At 41.6% G+C, this 21,467-nt stretch overlaps 1 protein-coding gene across 2 annotated transcripts in view; it reads right to left on the bottom strand.

Annotated features, from left to right (window-relative positions):
* Window positions 1-583: 583 nt before the first annotated feature.
* Window positions 584-21,467, bottom strand: part of LOC149446013 (queuine/queuosine transporter SLC35F2) — a 433,222-nt gene continuing 412,338 nt past the window's right edge. For both annotated transcript variants that reach the window (XM_089653153.1, XM_089653152.1), the window contains exon 8: window positions 584-2,372. In XM_089653153.1, coding sequence (XP_089509279.1) covers window positions 2,148-2,372 — 225 coding nt within the window. In that variant the 3' untranslated portion in view covers window positions 584-2,147. The remainder of the gene's footprint in view (window positions 2,373-21,467) is intronic.

The raw sequence follows: 21,467 nt of genomic DNA, 5'->3' as shown, positions 1-21,467 counted from the left end.
CCAGAGGAAAAACTCCCCTAATTCAGTAGTACTCACCAGATATCGTGGCCCATCCAAACCTGATAGGCAATAGCGCTTGTGGTGAGTGTCAGCATGGTACAGATCATCAGTCAACAAGCGCTTCATCAATTAGAGACTGATATGATGGCGGGACATCCTCCAAACTATTACACTCCGTAATCAAGAAAAGATGTGAAAGGACTTATGTCAAATGATTTAAATATTTGTGTATATTTACAGTGTTATATTTTGTGTTATATTTTCACTCTGCTAGTGTTTTTTATATATATACAGTATGTATGTATGTGTGTATATGTGTATGTGTGTATATATATATATATATATATATAATTTTTTTTGCACTGCTTTTATTCATCATTAAATTAATTAATTTTTTGTTTACTTTATGAGACTTGTGCATTACATAGTAACTAGATTTGCCACTTACTTAGACTGTCATACAGAAGCCTTTAGTTGTACTTTAAACTGTTCAGAAGAGTGATGGAAGATTAAACTGGGTATACAGTATAAACAAGGGTTGATGATAATGTCTTCTCACTGACAAATTGCCCCAGACGCATAATGGATTTGTGACAAACATTTATTGCAGTGTTGGTACAATCCCATTACCTTCAGAAATATTTTACTAAAAGCATGCTTACATTAGAGCTTGATCAAACAGTTGTGTTTGGTGAATTACAGAAGAGACATTGAAAATACTGTGACATTTTTGCAATGTGCTGACTAGCCAGTTTAAAACACACATTACATTTATTACTGAGCTGGTGCTGTGTACCCAAGGATGTCACTTTAGTTGGTGTATTCAATAAGGCAGAGCATTGATGTGCAGTAACTTTAAGCAACAAAATGGACTTTACACGTTACCAAATGAGAGCAATCAGACTGACGAAAGTAAACCTACAAGGGCTCCCACTACTGAGATCTCCTGAAAAGGCTAGCTGCTTGACTGCCATGCTGATCCTGTGGCTTTACTACTTTTAGGGCCTATTCACACTGACCACTGCCCATGTGGTTAAATCCTGCGTTTTATAGTGCGGACTGGTGTGAACCAGCCCGTATGGTTACTGACCTGGAACAAATAGGCAACATGTAAACTCAGATGAAGCCAGAACCCTTGATAGGTATCTGGGTTCAGTTACTCCAAAAGTGTTGGAGCCACAGGGTTAGCACAACAGTCAGATAACTGGTGTTTTCAGAAAAAGTGAGCAATGGCAGGCCATATTTTTTTCTTGATACATTTTCTTAAACACGATTGTTGAGTTTGGTGGCATGACTTATTGCACTATGCAAATCACTTTGACTTTTTAAATAAGGACTGTAAAGTGACTTTTATATAAACCTAGAGTAAACAAAACAAAAACAAAAAAATAGTTGTTACCCACAATGACCAATCAGGATTTATCTTCCCTGGGAGCATTATCTAAGGAATTTGACTGGTCACTCTAGGCAACAATAGTGATTTTTTTTAATTATAGCTCCTGTATTGGACAAAGCCATGTTTAGCTGCTTTGAATTATGTTAAACCAAAGTAAAAGCCTGGAAAACAAGGATATAATTTGCTTGGCAACTGGAAGATACAAAAAGTCATAAAAACCTAACATATTACAAAAATTCAAGGAATTTATAATGCCACCAACAGTCTAAATGATTGTAGGTGTGCCTGGGCTAAAGAGCAGAGGCAGCTGGCAGTGCACCAGTAGGAATGTAATTTATTTCATTATTCTCAAGTAGCTTTATTTAAGCAATCACATAAGTGTGTAAGATGGGAATCTTCAGTGAAAACTACATGGTGAAAATTTTTTACTAAAATAAAAAAATCTTGGCAATATACCACATGAAGACATGTGCAAAAGTAAACTTTGAGGTAATATCACCTTTTCCAACGTTTTCTTATCCTCTGATTATGCACTCAAGAATAAATAGTGCTGGCAAAATGATGACTCCAGGTGTTTCCGAGTCTGCCGGTGGTTGGTATTTCTTGCATCCTTGTCAAACCTTTTTTCATGCTCCTGCTTTTGAGCCCCTTCTTGTGACAGTACCTGGTAAAACCTTTTCTCTATGCACAAAACAGAGATAATGGACAAACAGATGCCACTGAAACCTTAACAGGTGACAAATGCTTGGCTTTAGGCAACTCTAACGCGTGGCTCTTCCTCTGTTTCTTGGCTTAAGCTGGTATATGTTACTGAGGGCTCAAGTTGTGCACTAGCTGGCAGTTCTACAACAGGTCCTGATGGGTTGCGGAATTGCTTATACACTCGAGGATCCTGGGCCACGTAGGTCGTTGTGGAGAAATACAGCACCAGTCCTAGCAGAATTGTGCCAAAGGACAGAAGATAAAGTCCTGAAAACTGAACATTCAGAAAAAAACATTATTGTGAGCAGTTGGTACAAATGCAATGATCTAATATATGTGGTTAATGCAGCATTAAAACTATCATTTTGCTGACATGGTAGAGGCCTTTTCTTCACCCTTATAGTGCAACTGGCATTCTGTAGCTCTACATTCTGTGCTTTTTCACTTAACTGAATGCAATACTGTGGCTGAGCTGTATTTTAGGGTTGAGATTGGATGCATCACCCAATCTCAACAAAGGACTTATGTGTAGAGCATTGGTGTGGTATCTCATATGGTGGACAAATGTTCTGCTATTCTGTTATTTTATTTAAAAGAAATGCACCGGGGTATAAATAGCAGAGCTGACCCAGGCTTTACTACCCAATTACAGTGGCCTGTTCACATTGATGCCCGTGTTATGCTATGTGTTAGCATGCATGGCATTAAGGCAGCGCATTTATTTGAATTTCAACAGACCCAACATTTACCAATAAGGTGTATGTAGCACTTTTGGCAGAACACTGCACGGCAGGTACCTGTGTTGTAACACACGTCCATTGGCAAGGTTCATTTTGGTATCATGGAGAATGCAGTTGATGCCCATTGGCAAGGTTTTAGTGACATTCAGAATGAATGGTACCGCATCACTCTAAGGCACATCACTGTGCAGTTTCTTAAAGAAACATGGCTGATTGTTTCAAGTCTATGACTTGTCGTCAGCCTTATAGCCTGCTTTTTTAAAAAAAACAGTCAGCAGTGTACTGTATCCTTACAGTATCTCTTGGCTTCTGATTTACTGTTGCTAGCACAGCATTCCAACAGTCTTTCTCTTTGTTTTTTGTTTTGTGTCATACTATCATTAGGGTACTTGCCGGTCCAGGGATCCAGCAATGTCCTCACCCCGAGCCGACTCTTCAATCGGCTATCGGGTGCTGGTTCTGCCTGTGACGAACGTGGCGTCAGACCCCTGACCTTCTCACCAAACTTGTGACCGAAGGACTGGCCAATCTAAAACCACGATGTCACGTGCGTAACAATGCCACACCCAGCTGCACCCTGCACAAGCTAAATGGACCACAATCTATGTACCGGCAGCCTGGGAGCGATTGTTACTGGGTCAGGTTAATTACGCAATTAACCCTTCACACTGCCACCACCTCCTTTTTGTACAGAGAAAGTGGAAACTTGGCAATATCAGCTATAACACTATAATGGTTGAGATAATCATCTGTATAACATGGTCACCGCAGGCCGGTTATACAGAGGGTTAAACAAACACAGTAGCGCTCTTTTTAGAGGCAGGAATTCGTAAATTGCAATAAAGAGCTATAGAAACAGTTCAACACTTTCAGAAGGAAAGATTTATTACTAAAAGGTCAAAGGGGTGCAATAAAAATATTTACAGAAAAAAGATGTAACCAATATATATATAAATATACAGAGAACAACAGCCCAGCAAAGAGATAACAGAGAGGAGTTAGAGGGTTAAAGTACTTGCCAAAGTCCTGGGTTAGCAGATCAAGTTTCAGAGCGAAAGGGTACGGGTCTCCCCAGGTGGTTCTGATGTTAAAAGGGAGAATTCTTCAACTTCTCTCTCTTAGGCCTGACAACTCATTTTGTAGTTCCCCATCAGGGGGTGCCTCTGAAGTCAAGGACCAATACCCCATTTAGGGAGGGATCGTCTGGGCGTAGGCCTAAACTAGAGCCAAAATCTCTTATAGTTCATATTTTGGCTCATATCTTTCGATATGCACAAGTGACATTCCACCCGTGGGTAGACTATTATGCAGACACATCTGAGGAATAATTAGATATGAAATTATACACTGAATGGTTCAAGAGATCTACTTTTCTGCTTTCCTATGTATTCCAGCCAAGGAGAGTGACCTATCAAACTGTTTGTCTCCTCGTGGCCAATTTGAAGATATGCTTGGTTTTTATGTAAGTCTCTCATATTCCAAGATATGAGACAATGGATTTTAAAAGTGTTATCTGGTTCGTGCTTCCTTGGAATGTCTTTGAACTCCTGGGAAGGCTTGCGTTATCTCCTACGAGGTGTTATATTGCACAGCTCTCTTAGACAACCAGGCACTTCGGGGCTCCCTACTGTGCTCTGGCCTGCCTGCGACACTTCCAACACCCACACCATCCAGATGTCACTGTGGCTTTCAGAGATGGAGGGGGGGAATGATGGGACAAAATGGAGATTTCTTAACAAAATGGTGGGCTGCGTCCTTCACTGTGTGTACGCTTGTTACACTGCCATCTTGGCTAAGGGAAACCGGCAGCTGGTCTCCTACTGCACATATGCGAAGCGAGCTGCGCTTTGTGAATGGGCCGCAGTATTCTGGGATCTGTAAAGTGTCCCAGAAGGCTGCAGAGGGGAAGTAGGGGGGTGAACTTGCCGCAGCGAACTGAGCCGGAAGTGGGAGCGGATAGCTGTCAAACCAGGTACCTGCTCCCCCCCCCAAAAGGTACCAAATGTGGCAGTGGAGGGGGGGAGGGAGGCAGATAATCTTTTGGGTGGAACTCTGTTTTAATATTGTTACATGGGTAAGGTCAATTATGTTTTTACTAAAATAAAACAATTGAAAACAAACACAACTTCTCTCCCAGACTTTTACACAAGCAGGTACTGGTCGGGTCCATCTGACCATTTTTCAGGCGGACTCAATCGGACCCTCTATTCTCTATGGTGTAGTGGATGTAAGTGGACTTGTGTTCATTTACACCCACCTACCTCCAATCCAATCTGGCAAAAACAAATGGAAGGGGATCTGTTCCCCTATGCCTGGGCAGATCAGATTGGAGGACAGTCAGGTGTAAATGTACAGCCAGCCCATTTACATCTGACTGCCCATAGAGCAGTGTCTGCTTAGGCAGAGCGGACACAGACCTGTAATCCACCCTCTCTTCTCAGCTCAGCAGGGGATCATGTGTCAGATCCCCTTCTGAGAAAAACAGATCTGGCCCCTGTGAAAGGGGCCTTACAACACTGCTTGAGAATTCAGTGGAGCAGGGGAAGAATTATCAGCTCAAATAGAGAGCTTGGACCTCACCAAATAGCAGATAAATAGGTGTATTTATGTACTTGCAATGTTTTTAAACACATAAAACATAAGGAAATGTGAATGTATTGCAGGAATTTTACTATTTTATGTTGTCCAAGCATGCATTTTAAGATTTTAAGCTGTATATCTCACATTCTTCTACAAAACGGAGTCAACTCAGTTAGGTTAAGCCAGCATGTAGATCTTCCACAGAAGGGTTAGAAATATTCCCTTGATGCTTAATTTAATTACTGAATAGAATGTTTGCCATCTAATAAATTATTATTTGGTTACCTGGCCTTGAAAAAGATTATACCTTGAACGATAATCACATTGCCAGATTTCATATGATAAACCTATTAACATAATTCATAGCTCTAAATACTCTAGCATTCTAGCATTTTTTTACTTAAAGGATAGATTCACCTTTTGACCAAAAACAATAAAATGCACATTTTTTTTCAGGTAAAAAAATGTGCATGTATTATTTTTGGTTGCAGGAGCCTGTAAAGCATTGCACCAGCGATCAGCAGATCGCTAGTGCCATGCAGGTCTCCTGCAGACCAGTCAGTATAACTGCTTGCCCATACTGGATGTACGGGCAAGCAGATATACTGACAGGAAGACTCAATGAACTACCATATGACTCCACAGCGCCATGGTAGTTCATTGAGAGCTACAAGCCGACAGCTGCTAAGGCTCTCGGGACTTGCAGTTCATTCATTCACAGAAACACTGTAAATGAATGACATGACTGTGTGGGCGAAGCCTCATACAGCCACGCTATTTTTAAACAAAAAGAGTTTTTATGTCAAGGACCAGGTCTCCTAAAATATGTAATACCCAAGGCATAAATGATGTTGCAAATTGGTATTGCTGCTTCAAATGGCTGATTTTAATGCCTCAAAATACTGAAAGTTGTCTCTGCAGTCTTCAACTTCCAGTGCCATAACTGGCCCATTGCTGCAGCCTCCTGTGTAATCAACATCATCAGAAAGATTCAAAGATTTTTACTTAAACCTCTTCATGCCCAAAAAGGGCTGAACATGACCTACCTTAAATCACAAAGCATTGAATATTTTTGTCCAGGCTCCCAAGCTCAAGATGGGATTGATCTGTTCAGTGGTGGTGTCCCTGCCAGGGGGTCTTTCTAGCAATTATAATTATTAAAGATGCATACCTCCATATGCTCATTTACCAGGGGCACCAGCAGTTCTTGTCCATGGTAGGGGAAAAGCATTACCACTTTGCAGGCTTGCCACAGCTCCTTGGGTATTCACCTGGATGCTGGCACTGTTGTTAGCCACTTTTAAGGTTGAGAGCGATACCTAAATGATCTTTTTTTTATTACGTGCAGTCTTACTTGGAACTGGAGTCCAATCTGTCCATCACCATTTGGACTCTGATGGAGTTTGGGTAGATTTTATATTGTGAGCCTGGAATACTTGGGTGTGATCTTGAATACCAAGTAGGCCAAAGTGTCCTATCTGTCAGAAAAAGCATGGTAACTACTACTTCAGGTTCACCTACTGTTTGCTTGCAAATAGTTGTCCATTCTCCACTTGCATGCAAGTTTTGGGTTTCATGGTATTGGCCATTAAAGGGATTCCTTGTGACAGACCCAACTGGGACAGGGGCTTTTGGAGGGGACTATGGGCTAGCTTTCTACCCACTGATTATGATCCATGGAGGAGACCAGGGATTTTGTCTGCATTTCCCAGTCAGAGCATGGAGGAGAGCCGGGTCCTGAAACCCTTTGACTGGCTGGGAGTATCTACTGGGATTATGCAGCCAGGAGGTCCCCAGAACAGTGGTGCATTTGCAGAAACATTGTGTTGGATAATCGTGCAGACATGCCTTCACCAGCCAGGGATAATGAACTCTTCTTGGGCATATTTCTTATCTTGCCTCAGCTGGTCCTCAAGAGCTGCATAATGCAGCATTTGCCCATTTTGCCTTGGCTGCTACCAACTTTATATTAACTTTTTATATTATTTCTGTCAAAGATGTACCACTCAGTAACCTAGATCCAAGTTGAATCTGGGGTGGGACATTTAGAAATGAGTGTTGTAATATACTTTATGTATCCAGGCATGTGGAATTGTTTCCGGGCATTCTGGGGGGCATGCCCTGGCTAATAAAGACTTATTGTGGACAATTTTTCCAGCACATAGACAAGGGAGGTAGGGTGGGGAATTCCTGTGACTACTACCCATACTGATAAGACTTGTCTAGGTTCCTAGCTGTTAATTAGACTAATGTTTAAAGGTTGCATTGTCATATTATTACTTGTTCTATGTTTTATCTTATCTATGCTAATATCCCCAAGAGGGGAATGTCCTCCTAGGGGTGTAAAGTATATGTATAGGTTTTAATAAACAGTTATTCCTTTTGGTTTTACCTCAACATCTTGTATGTGTAGGATGCTTGGGGTAAAGGGCTGGTATTAGCCATCAGTCTGTTGGAAGGGTTTGGAGGGCAGGAGGCACTGTTTGGCGGAGGCACCCAGTCACGTTGCCAGGTGGTCCGTCACATTCCTTATGTGCAACACCACAACAGAAGGTTGCACCGCAAGATTCTGTTACAGTGTAACAAGTCTCCCCTGTCTCTAGACAGGGAGATCAGGGTAAAATGCCTAATGAAGTCATCTTCAGTTTCATGGCTCCGGTCTCCCCTGCTGCTAGCTGGGAATTAGTTTCTCCCTTTATGCTGGAAAATAGAAACAAAAGAAGCCAGCCTGCATTGCTGGGAGGAAGTACTGGGTCTCTGGTCTGCTTAAGCTCATGGATGCACTTGTGGCTGTGGAATCATCAAATCTAGGCCTACCTGCTGGTAGAAAGTTTGCTATGACTGCCATTCTGGATAGAAATTGGTCCTATTTCAGTGTCCTCTGGTGCTGCTGCCACTTGCTTGTATGCTTATCCAGGGAGTTACACACGTTCCTCGAGTCAGGCCACCGTTGTCGTCATGGGATTTTAACCTGGTATTGTCAATGTTTCAGAAAACATCTTTCAAGGATATTGGGGAGATCCTGCTGCTAACACTCATTCAGAAAATGGCCTGTATACTAGCCATTACTTCTAAAGACTCATAGCTGGTTATGTTGTCATGCAAGTCTCCATTTTTGTTTTTTTATGAAGACCACTTTTTTTCTGCTCAAGGTGGAATCAACTTTTCAGTTAAATGAAGACATTGTGATTTTATTACTTTGTTCCTAACCTTATATTATTTGTATGTATTCAGGATTATTAGGGTGTTTTGTAATGTTATGTATGTATTTTGTAGATCTGATTCCCTGTAAGTGGTTGTAGAGGACCCACATAAGGGCCTTGCATAAATGGCTGCTACTATTTAACTTTGGACCAAGTGAACTGTTGTCCAAGCTTGTCAAGCATTAAGATTCAGCTTTCCGGTTACAGCACATCCTACAAGAGTGGAAAGTACATTCTGCAATTTCCATTATTAACCTCCATATTCTCAGGTTTGTAAGGCAACTACTTGGTCATCAGTTCATACATTTTAACACGTTTTACAAGGTGTATGTAACAGCATCAGCTGATGCCAGTTATAGTGTTTGCAAGGCCTTGCTCATCTAGCTTTGCTGCTGCCTGCATTTAAATATTTTCTTTTTTTGCACTGCTATGTCATTTCACTGAGCTTGTTTCACAGTGTGTGGGGGGTTAAGGCCACCAGCAGGGACCATCCCTGGGCTGTCTTTTGTTTTTTGTTTAGTTGTACCTAGTATCTTACTCCTGCAGGTAGCACTATAGGTGATGTAAGTGATGATCTAAAGCAGGGGTCTCCATACTTTCTAAAGAAAGGGCCAGCTTACTGTCCTTCAGACTTTAGGGGGGCCGGAGTGGTCAGTGAGAGTAGAAAATGTTCCAGCGAAAGTGGGAGTAAAAAACAGATGACATAGTGCTTGTAGTCAGTGGAAGGAGGATTAGTGTCCAATCATTGGTATTCGTTGGAGGAATAGTGCCCCATCACTGGTATTTGTTGGAAGAATAGTGCCCCATCATTGGCATTAGTGGGATGAATAATGCCCCATCATTGGTGACAGTAGGAGGAACAGTGCCCCATCACTGTTATCAGTAGGAGGAATAGTGCCCCTTAACCAATTGCCCTCCTGAGGCTTTACCCCCTTCATGGCCTGGCCATTTTTTGCGTTATGGCATTGCGTTACTTTAACTAACAATTGCGCGGTCATGCAACGCTGCACCCAGTGAAACTTATGTCCTTTTTCCCCACAAATTGAGCTTTCTTCCAGTGGTATTTGATCGCCTGTGCGGTTTTTATGTTTTGCGCTATGAGCAAAAAAAGATGGACAATTTTGAGAAAAAAAACTATATATTGGACTTTTTGCTATTAAATATGTCCAGTAAAAATTTTTTTAAAAATCACATTTCGTCATAAATTTAGGCCAAAATGTATTCTGCGACATGTCTTTGCTAAAAAAATGATGATTAGTGCCCTGATGATCGGTGCCCAGCAGTGCCACCCACCAGTTGCGCCCACCTGTGCCCAGCAGTGCTCCCTCCTGTGTCCAGCAGTGCACCCACCTGTGCCACCCAGCAGTGCCACACACCTGTGCCCAAAAGTGCCACCCACCTGTGCCCACCAGTGCCACCCACCAGTGCCCATCAGTGCAGCCAAGCAGTGCTGCCAGTCAGTGCCCAGCAGTTGCACCAGTCAATTCCTGGCAGTGCCGCCAGTCAGTGCCCAGCAGTGATGCCAGTCAGTGCCACCTATCAGTGCCACCTATCAGTGCTGTCTATCAGTGCTGCCTATCCGTGACACCTCATTAGTGCTGCCTATCAGTGCCGCCTATCAGTGCTGCCTATCAGTGCCGCCTAATAGTGCCCATCAGTGCAGCCTTATCAACGCACATCAGTGAAGGAGAAAAATTACCTGTTTGAAAAATTTTATAATAGAAACAAAGAAACCTTTTTTTTTCACATTTTTACAATTTTTGTTTATAGCGCAAAAAGTGCCCAGCGGCGATTAAATACCACCAAAAGAAAGCTCTATTTGTGAGAAAAAAATGCTAAAAATTTCATATGGGTACAATCTTGCATGACCACGCAATTGTCAATCAAAGTGCAACAGCGCTGAAAGCTGAAAATTGGCCTGGTAAAGAAGGGGGTATAAGTGCCCGGTAGGCAAGTGGTTAATGTGACAACAGAATCAAATAGATTTGTTAAACTGACGTTCTCATTGGAAGAACATTTAAACTACCTGTTCAAGAAATTTTACCAGTGACAGAAAACCTGGTGGTGGGCGTCAGTATTTTTGTGTTGCCTAGGGCAGCTCAAAACCTAAATACACTGGCCACAGCTCAGGTTCCATGCCACCATTTCTTTTCTGATGTCATCAGGAGCTGACTTTCTCTTCCGGGTTCTGCAGTCGACCCAGGATGTTAACCACATGCCGCCCAGCCACTGTAGAAATACGGCGGCACGGCTGGGCAAAACCACGTTTTAAAACGTGTGTTTTCAAAACAGGTAGGGGGCGCGTGTGAGGCGCGCCACCACTCTACCTGTCCCGCCGATCACGGTCGCGGATGTCAGTCGCTGGGTCACAGCCGATCGTTACTGGCTGTGTCTCGGCAATTAGCGGCAATCACTGACAGAGAGCAGGGCTGCAGTAGCTCTGCTCTCTGTCAGTTCCCTGACAGCTCCTGACATGCTGATCGGGACAGAAGAGTTTATCTGTCAGGATCAGTGTGTCTCCGTGCAGTACACACCCCTGCCCCCTAGTAAAACACTCCCCTCACACAGTTAACCCTTTCACTGAATAATAAAGTTAACCCCTTCCTTCCCAGTGCCATTAGTACAGTGTCAGTGTTTTTTTTTTTTTTGCACTGATCACTGTATTGGTGTCACTGGGGATGTCAGTGACCTCAAGTCAGTTCCCCTCCAGTGTCAGAATGTGCGCCGCAGTCCCGCCATAAGTCTCTGATCGCCACCATAAGTCACTGATTGCCGCCATAAGTCGCAGATCGCCGCCATTATTAGTATAAAAAAAAATTATAAATCCCAGCATCTTTCCCGCCATTTGTAAACGCTATAACTTTCAAGTAAACCAATTAATTTACACGTATTGGGTGTTTTTTTTTTATCAAAGACATGTCGCAGAATGCACTTTGGCAGAAATTTATGACTAAATTTGATTTTTACATTTTTTTTACTGGACATGTTGTATAGCAAAAAGTCCAAAATATTGTTTTTTTTCCTCAAAATTGTCAGCCTTTTTTTTATAGCGCAAAAAATAAAAACCGCACAGGCGATCAAATACCACCAAAAGAAAGCTCAATTTGTGGGAAAAAAAGGATGTAAAGTTCATTTATGTACCGTATTGCATGACCGCGCAATTGTCCGTTAAACTAGAGCAGCGCTGTATAGCAAGAAAATGGCGTAAATTGCAGTATCTATACCATAGTTTGTAGACGCTATAACTTTCACACAACGCAATCAATATACACTTATTCGGATTTTTTTTACCAAAAACATGTAGCAGAATACATTTTGGCCTAAATTTATAACGAGTTTACTATATATTTTTTATAGCTGAAAGTAAAAAATATTGTTTTTCTTCAAAATTTTTGGTCTTTTTTTTGTTTATAGCATGAAAAATAAAGAGCGCACAGGTGATCAAATACCACCGAAAGCTCTATTTGTGTGAAAAAAAGGACTTAAATTTTGTTTGGGTGCAGCATTGCATGACCGCGCAGTTATCAGTTGAATTAGTGCAGCGCCGAGTAGCAAAAAGAGGCCTGGTCACTAAGGGGGGTAAATCCTCAGGAGGGCAAGTGGTTAAGATGCCACTGTGAGTTCCCACTGCTGCAGCCTCCTGGGATATGTGACAAGGATACTGCAGGAGGCTGAGGAAGCAGGGACAAGTCATTCTTGCCTAGCTGAGAATGGTGGCTGGGCTGGACAAAGAAAGGTAAACAAAAAAATGAATTGCAATTTTATATTGTGGAATGACAAGGAGGAGGACTAAAGTGGATCTGGGGAGTGGAGATCAGCTTTAAACTTCACCAGCAATATGTTTTATGCCAGGGCACAGGGATTTTAATCTTCAATTTGCAGTTTAAGTGCATTTGTCTGGAGTGAACATATAATCTCAGGGAAAGAAAGAAAGAAAGACGATTTCTTCAGCATTCATTACAGAACACAGTGCTGTAGTATTCTTCTACCTGTAAGTGTACTGCCTCCTTTGGGGTATAAATCTCTCCAGTTGCTATAACCTTGTACACTTTAGGAATCCCAGTTTAACAAAATGTTTACTTAGGCTGCAAGGTCTTGCCTGATGTTGCAGATTTGTTGGTTATCCTTGCCTGCGTCTCATTTTGGGAGATACATAGGTAGAAGAGAATTTTTCATTCTTACCAAAAAACCCTGAGGATATGACCAGATTGTTTCCCTCTAATTTTGTTCACTGCTTTCTACAACTGTGTTCTCTAGCATGTGCAAAGGTATAGCCACTAAAGGGAGTTGATCCAATTCTTTTGATTGCATAGTATCCAAACCTCATAAAAGCTGCAGTACAAGAATATTAGAATGCTGCCTTCTTCAGTGAACTACTGAAGATTTTGTTTCTATGAATTTGAAATGTACATATTTAGGGTCAAAGAATTATGCTTTACACAAGATGGCAATTTGCTCATCTCTAGTGCCCAATCATTTACTTAAATTGCTACGTGTGGGTCCAGTGAGGCAAAAGTATACTTCAAGTGTGTACTTTAAAGTGACAGGTTTAGCTTCAGCTGCACTGGATCAAGGACTGATATAATATATAATATAATATAATATATATTATATAATATACTGTAGGACAAAAAACTAATTTGTTATAGTGTATAGTACCTATCACATGGTTCTTTTGCCTGAAACAATCCTCTACTGCAATGGCTCGTAAGACTGTAAGGTGGGCCTCAGCTGTGTGTTCTGCTATTCGGTCTAATAAAACACAGTTTTTTGCATAAATGGTGTGTAATAAATACATTCAGTCAGCTGTTGCACAGCATATAATGTAGATCATTCATGAATATTATATGTGATACATGAGACCTTGGTGAAAGAAGTTTGAAAACTGCTGCTCTAGTCGGGATATAAACACTGGGTCACCAAAGTCAGAAGCTGCAGTAATTGATATAATAGATACATTGTAACCGTGAAAGCGTCTAAACAATTCATTTGTCAGAACAGAGTAAGTTAAAACATTCCTTCAACTTATTACAGCATGAAAATTAATTTGCCACAAAGGAACTTTGTTAATCAACAGCCTTTTAAACTTGAAAGTTTCACTGATGAGAGCTGTTAACTGCTATTGAATATTTTTCTATCATTTGTTCTTGGATTGAGAGTGCAATAAAGGAGTCCTTTATATGCAGTGTTTTTTGGCATGAGAAGTTTTTCTCCATCATTTTTTGCTTTGTGCCCAGCAGCAGACTTCATTGTCGGAGAACACAGTCAGATTGTGTTTTCATACTTCCATTTCTCCTTATGTCACTAGCAGACTAATAGCTCTTTCCGTATCAGAATATTGTAGAGATTTGTCTGTTTATTGTGCATAAATAAGCTCATTGTGCTCTTAGTCTGCATGCAGGTATGAGGCAATAATAGACATCCTGCTATTTTTAAATGGCAATGTAATGCTATAAGAAACTGTATACTACTGTAAAAGCATAGAGTAAGACACAGGGGGGAGATTTACTAAAACTGGTGCACTCAGAATCTGGTACAGCTGTGCATGGTAGCCAATCAGCTTTCTAACGTCAGCTTGTTCAATTAAGCTTTGGTAATAAAACCTGAAAGATGATTGGTTTCTATGCAGAGCTGCATAAGATTTTGCGCTCTCCAGTTTTAGTAAATCACCCCCACATATTCCATATCCTTGCTTCTTTCAGGCATGAATGTTTTAGTGTATGTTTCAATTTTGAAATAGAACACCCTCTTTTCTGAATATGCAAAAAAACAAAGCCAATGAAATAAAAACAATATTTTGTTCTATCAAAAAAGTCTGTAAACCAAAACTGCTTTCCTTTTCTTTTTGTGATCTGGTGGACATTAACAAAGTAAAAATCTAAGTACGTTTTGCCTGGAGCTGGGCTTTAACTGTGCCTAAGCAGTGAAAATGTATAATTTTTTCTTAAATTGCTCCGGAAAATTAGCAGTACACTTTATGGCATATGAGTGTATCTTGATACTCCTGTACTGTACCTATTAGCTATATACTGTATCTACACTAGATCATCTAAGGCACTGCTGCCTCTGACTGCTAGTCTCAGGAGATTGGTGATGTTAGCACTTGGCTGCTAACCATTCCCTTAGCCAGGGAGAAAGCTGTAGCTAAGAACCTGCAGTGCAAGGATCTTCCCGCGTCTGCTATATTCATTCTGTGGATGTGTGACCTTTCATTACCTCTCCTGAATCTATTTGACTATTATCCCACCAGTCATCAGATCATCAGTCATCAGAGGGGCAGCTGAAAATCCACCATTCGAGCTTCTGGTAGAGTGAGGTAAAAGTGTTAACCCTCCTTGCAGGGGCAGGTGCAAGTTTGGCTGTCATTACAATTTTGGCTTCACTACCTAAAAAGCAACTGACCTAGAGCAAAAGTGAGGGCAGTCTGAAGGATCTGAGCATCTACCCTACATGCTTGGTCCATGTGAGATACCCAAATATATATGCAGATGTGTGTGTGTCAGGAATGGACTTGCCAATAGTGGTGGGACTCACCTGCCTTGTGGGCTGCAGTACCAGGGCTGGCCTGTGGGTGCTCTCAACAACCAGAGGTTCACTTCGGCAATTAGCCATCACCTGGGGCTGATTGCAGGTGGTGTATTTAAGGGATGGCCAGACCTGCAGTCTGTGCCTTGGTGTGTGTTTTTCCATGGGCCCCTGTATCTTGTAACCTGCATTCCTGTTCCTGTTTCTGCCTGACTTGTTGCCGACCCTGCCTGATCCTGACCTCTGCTGACTTCTCCTGTTTGATCCCTGGCTTGTGACCCTGACCATTCTCTGCCTGACCCCCTGTACCTACCTGTCCGTTAGTTGCTGTACCTGGCTCGTGACCTGACTACTCTCCACCTGCTCCTCCTGTACCTACCTGCCCAATAGTTATCGACCCGGCCTGCCTGACTACGTTGTGCTCTATATGTGTATGTACCTGTGTATCTATATCAGTTTAGGTTTGGGTTTGTTTCACCTTGTTGTATGTATTTGTGTTAGCTTGGGGTTTGGTGCACTGCATTTATATTTGTATTGTTAGTCTTAATAAATTGTCTTATTTATACCATATCTGAAGCCTGCGTTTCCCTGTGTCAGTTCACATACCTCTGGTCATACCCGCATCCCTGACATTGTGTATGTGTGTATTAAAGGGCAGCACCAAAACAAGGTAGAATAAATCAATCTATGAATAGAGGAGATGAACCTTTCATTTATCCACCCATCCTTCATTCATAGATCACCTTTTATTGACAGAAGCTTCTGTACAGCTTCTATGAATGAAGGAGGGGGGTGGAAAGGGTGGGCATAGTCTGACACTTAACACTCTTCATGACTGTATATGACAAGTCCCTTGGCTCTAATAACCCATGCAGCACTGGGAGACTACGGTGGCAGAGGTGGAGGATGGAACATTTCAACTAAAACTGAAACCATCAGCACAAGGGACACATCACGTTGACTATAAGTAATGCCTCCTGTGCTGATTTTCTAAACCTTTTTGATGACATCTGGGCTTTAAAATGTATGTATTGCCAAAACGTGTTTTTTTTTTTTTTGCACAGAGAACACTAAAAACTCCTGTCAGTTTATTTATATATATATTTTTGCTGTCTGTTCCTCTCTTCTTTTCCTGTCCTGTAGATGCAAGTGAGAAGAAAATGTGAGAGAAAATCTCTTCTTAGTCAATTGTCACTGAAACAGTTGCTTCCATCGGAAGATTTATCCTCACTCTTTTGTCTTGGTAGCATTTTGGAAAATTTTAAAGGTTCCGTCATCCAATGTCTTGTTTACAGTTGTCACCAAAACAAAGAAAAAGGCACACAAACTGTTATTAAAACCTTTGAATAGTAGATTATTGGCACCATGGTCCTGAGGTTTACTTGAATGATAATTTTATATTACTATTTTTATCTAACTGTATGAAGGTGACTAAAACTGTTATGAATACTAGGTTGGCACCTTCAGGGATTTCCATGGTCACCTTGGGTTGTGATGGAAACTGTCAGCAGTTGGTTCAAGCAGCCTTCTAGAACCAGTCCTGACTGTTGTGCTAATCCAGTGGTAGTCTAAAAATCCCCACAATTTTGAGCCAGCATATTTTGTTTCTTTAAGCCCCAATGAAGAGGGAAGCTTAACTCCTAAAATTTGCTTGCTTCTGTATTCAATACATTTTTGGAATAAACGGTATACTCATATATATTACGGTCTGGTAGCTTCAGTTCTAGATCTAGCCAAGCAGTATAAGCCTGACAGATGATCTAACCCTTGCCCATCTATTGAAACTAAAAATAGTGTGATGATATACAGTATCTCACAGAAGTGAGTGCACCCCTCACATTTTTGTAAATATTTTATTATATCTTTTCATGTGACAACATAAAGAAATGACACTTTGCTACAATGTAAAGTAGTGAGTGTACAGCTTGTATAACAGTGTAAATTTGCTGTCCCCTCAAACTAACTCAACACACAGCCATTAATGTCTAAACCACTGGCAACAAAAGTGAGTACACCCCTAAGTGAAAATGTCCAAATTGTGTCCAAAGTGTCAATATTTTGTGTGGCCACCATTATTTTCCAAAACTGCCTTAACCCTCTTGGGCATGGAGTTCACCAGAGCTTCACAGGTTGCCACTGGAGTCCTCTTCCACTCCTCCATGATGACATCACCGAGCTGGTGGATGTTAGAGACCTTGCTCTCCTCCACCTTCCATTTGAGGATGCCCCACAGATACTCAATAGGGTTTAGGTCATGCTTGGCCAGTCCATCACCTTTCCCCTCAGCTTCTTTAGCAAGTCCGTGGTCTTCTTGGAAGTGTGTTTGGGTTCGTTATCATGCTGGAATACTGCTCTGCGGCCCAGCCTCCGAAGGGAGGGGATCATACTCTGCCTCAATATGTCACAGCACATATTGGCATTCATCATTCCCTCAATGAACTGTAGCTCCTCAGTGCCGGCAGCACTCATGCAGCCCCAGACCATGACACTCCCACCACCATGCTTGACTGTAGGCAAGACACACTTTTCTTTGTACTCCTTACCTGGTTGCCACCACACACGCTTGACACCATCTGAACCAAATAAGTTTACCTTGGTCTCATCAAACTGTTTGCGGGCTTTCTTGTGCATCATCTTCGGAAGAGGCTTCCTTCTGGGATGACAGCCATGCAGACCAATTTGATGCAGTGTGTGGCATATGGTCTGAGCACTGACAGGCTGACCCCCCACCCTTTTAACCTCTGCAGCAATGCTGGGAGCATTCATGCATCTATTTCCCAAAGACAACCTTTGGATATGACGCTGAGCACGTGCACTCAACTTCTTTGGTCGACCATGGCGAGGCCTGTTCTGAGTGGAACCTGTCCTGTTAAACTGCTGTATGGTCTTGGCCACCATGCTGAAGCTCAGTTTCAGGGTCTTGGCAATCTTCTTATAGTCTAGGCCAGTGGTCGGCAAGCCGCGGCTCGCGAGCCACATGCGGCTCTTTACCCACTCTAATGCGGCTCTTCTGTGTGCCGGGCGCCTGCTCCCCTCCCTCCTCTCGGTCGGCCGCTCCCCTGCCTCCTCTCGGTTGGCCGCCCCAAAAGTCCGCGCGGACCTTTTAATCCGGCCTGCGGATGTGGCTGTCAGGATGTGTGTAGGCGGGGCAGCGTGCCGAACGTGAGGGGAGGGGAGCTAGGCTCCTCTCACAGTCCGCCCTGAAGACCAGAACGGCGCGGGAAGACAGCGAGAGGAAAGGTAAGTGAATTGACACGGGGGACTTGGCTTACTAGAAGGGGGGGGGGAATAGTACTGTGGGGGATGAAATACTATATGGGGGGATGAAATACTATATGGGGGGATGAAATACTATATGAGGGATGAAATACTATATGAGGGATGAATTACTATGGGGGATGAATTACTATATGAGGGATGAAATACTATATGGGGGATGAAATACTATATGGGGGATGAATTACTATATGAGGGATGAAATACTATATGGGGGATGAAATACTATATGGGGGATGAAATACTATATGGGGGATGAATTACTATATGGGGGATGAATTACTATATGAGGGATGAAATACTATATGAGGGATGAAATACTATATGGGGGGATGAAATACTATATGGGGGGATGAAATACTATATGGGGGGATGAAATACTATATGAGGGATGAAATACTATATGAGGGATGAAATACTATATGGGGGGATGAAATACTATATGAGGGATGAAATACTATATGAGGGATGAAATACTATATGGGGGGATGAAATACTATATGAGGGATGAAATACTATATGGGGGGATGAAATACTATATGGGGGGATGAAATACTATATGAGGGATGAAATACTATACGTGGGATGAAATACTATACGTGGGATGAAATACTATACGGGGGATGAAATACTATACGGGGGATGAATTACTATGGGGGATGAATTACTATATGGGGGATGAATTACTATATGGGGGATGAATTACTATATGGGGGATGAATTACTATATGGGGGATGAATTACTATGGGGGATGAATTACACTATGGGGGATGAATTACTATATGGGGGATGAATTACTATGGGGGATGAATTACTATATGGGGGATGTATTTTCAGTTTTAAAAATGTGGCTCTCAAAATAAATTTCAATCATGGTTTTGGCGAGATTTGGCTCAGTTGAAAAAAAAGGTTGCCCACCACTGGTCTAGGCCATCTTTATGTAGAGTAACAATTCTTTTTTTAAGATCCTCAGAGAGTTCTTTGCCATGAGGTGCCATGTTGAACTTCCAGTGAGCAGTATGAGAGAGTGAGTGATTAAGACAAAATTTAACACACCTGCTCCCCATTCACACCTGAGACCTTGTAACACTAATGAGTCCCATGACACCCGGGAGGGAAAATGGCTAATTGGGATCAATTTGGACATTTTCACTTAGGGGTGTACTCACTTTTGTTGCCAACGGTTTAGACATTAATGGCTGTGTGTTGAGTTATTTTGAGGGAACAGCAAATTTACACTGTTATACAAGCTGTATACTCACTACGTCACATTGTAGCAAATTGTCATTTCTTCGGTGTTGTCACATGAAAAGATAGAATAAAATATTTATATAAATGTGAGGGGTGTACTCACTTCTGTGAGATACTGTACATCCAAATAGGATGTATATTGGTTAATTATATTGAAGCTAAATTCTGGTCATTAATTCCCCCTTACCATCCTCTACCTAATTGCTGGGTTGGCTTAACTACTTGCCGACCCACCACAGTAGTTTTACTGCGGCAAGGTGGCAGCTACAGGCACCAAGAATGTATTGGTCTGTTTCTGGGTTTGGGGCACGTGCGCACCCCCGTCACCTGTTGCCCTGTGATTTGACACAGCAGGAGTGCATCAACAGACCCCGCTCAATTTTTATGGGCGGGACCTGCTGATCAGCTGTGTTAAATCACAGCCAAGAACTCTGTGGTAGCAAGCAACACAGAGCTCTATACAGAGGGAGCACTGGCTTTGTTTTTCCCCCTGCTAAACAGGGAAAAAGAAATAGATCTGTAGTACAAAGCAGCACACCGTAACCACATTAACACTAGCTAGGCACACAGTTAAGCCATTGATTGCCCCTAGATGTTAACCCCTTCCCAGGCAGTGTCATTAGTACAGTAACAATGTATATTTTTAACACTGATCACTGTATTAATGTCACTAGAGATGTCAGTGTCATTTAGTCAGTTCCCAAAAAGTGTCAGGTTGCCTACCGCCCAGCATCACAGTCTCCTGCTAAAAGTTGCTGATTGCTGCCATTACTAGAATAAAAAAACAAAACAAATTCTAGTATATATCCCGTAGTTTGTAGATGCTAAAACGTTCAGGAAAACTAATTGGTATACAGTTATTGAGACTTTTTTTTTTTTTTACAAAGACATGTAGCAGAATACATTTTGGCCTAAATTCATGAAGAAAGTTATATATTTTTTTAATTTTATCAAAATTTGAGGACTTTTAATGGAAAAAAAAGTAAAAACACAGTGGTGATCAAATACCACTAAAATAAAGCTCTGTGTAAAAAAAAAAAAAAATCATACAAATATAATTTGGGTACAGCTTTGCATGACTGCGCAATTGCCTGTTAAAGTAGCGCAGTGCTAAATTTAAAATATGGCCTTGTCATGAATTGCGTAAAATCTTCTGGAGCTTAAGTGGTTAAGGAAAACCCCAAGCTCAAAGCCCAAAATATGTACCAAAATGCAAGGTCCTGCTAGGTCCAGAGTCTTCTATCTTAATGCAGAAACCAAGGAGACAAAATCTTTATGATGATAGTAAAGCACCCTACTAATGTCTTTATTGTCTTTATGAAGCTAATTTCTCGGCAACCTGGCTTTGGCTTTTGGTGATCCCACAGACATTAAATAGTCAACATTGTCATGTAATGTCTGTAAGTACTTTTAAAACTGTGGCTTTAGGACAAATTTCTTACACTTTCCATAAGGAAATAACATTTGAAATTCTGAAATGGTACACAACAGGATTGATAGCTACAATCTGTTCAAAACTATAGACAGCTTTGAGAAGCATTTATGGCCAATCAGCTCTGGTACTGCCAGTTATTTGGACAGTATCAGGTGTTGTGTTTGTCTTATTGTGAACATTATAAAATAAATTTATACAGAGTAAAATGTATGTTTGTATATAGGAAAAGGCTTATACAGTATATTTTAAATTCACTAAAATAACAGTTCAATGAATTTTACCTACATAAAATTCAGCCTAAAGGCAAACTAGATATTTTTCAGTACAAATGAACAAGGATCTACTCTGCAACCTTCTT

Source organism: Staurois parvus, unplaced genomic scaffold (genome assembly GCF_062004578.1).
Source record: "Staurois parvus isolate SC_StPar_1 unplaced genomic scaffold, SC_StPar_1.0 ptg000703l, whole genome shotgun sequence".
Classification (NCBI taxonomy): Eukaryota; Metazoa; Chordata; class Amphibia; order Anura; family Ranidae; genus Staurois; species Staurois parvus.
Note: the sequence above shows the minus strand (reverse complement) of the source record. Positions and strands in the feature narration are given on the sequence as shown.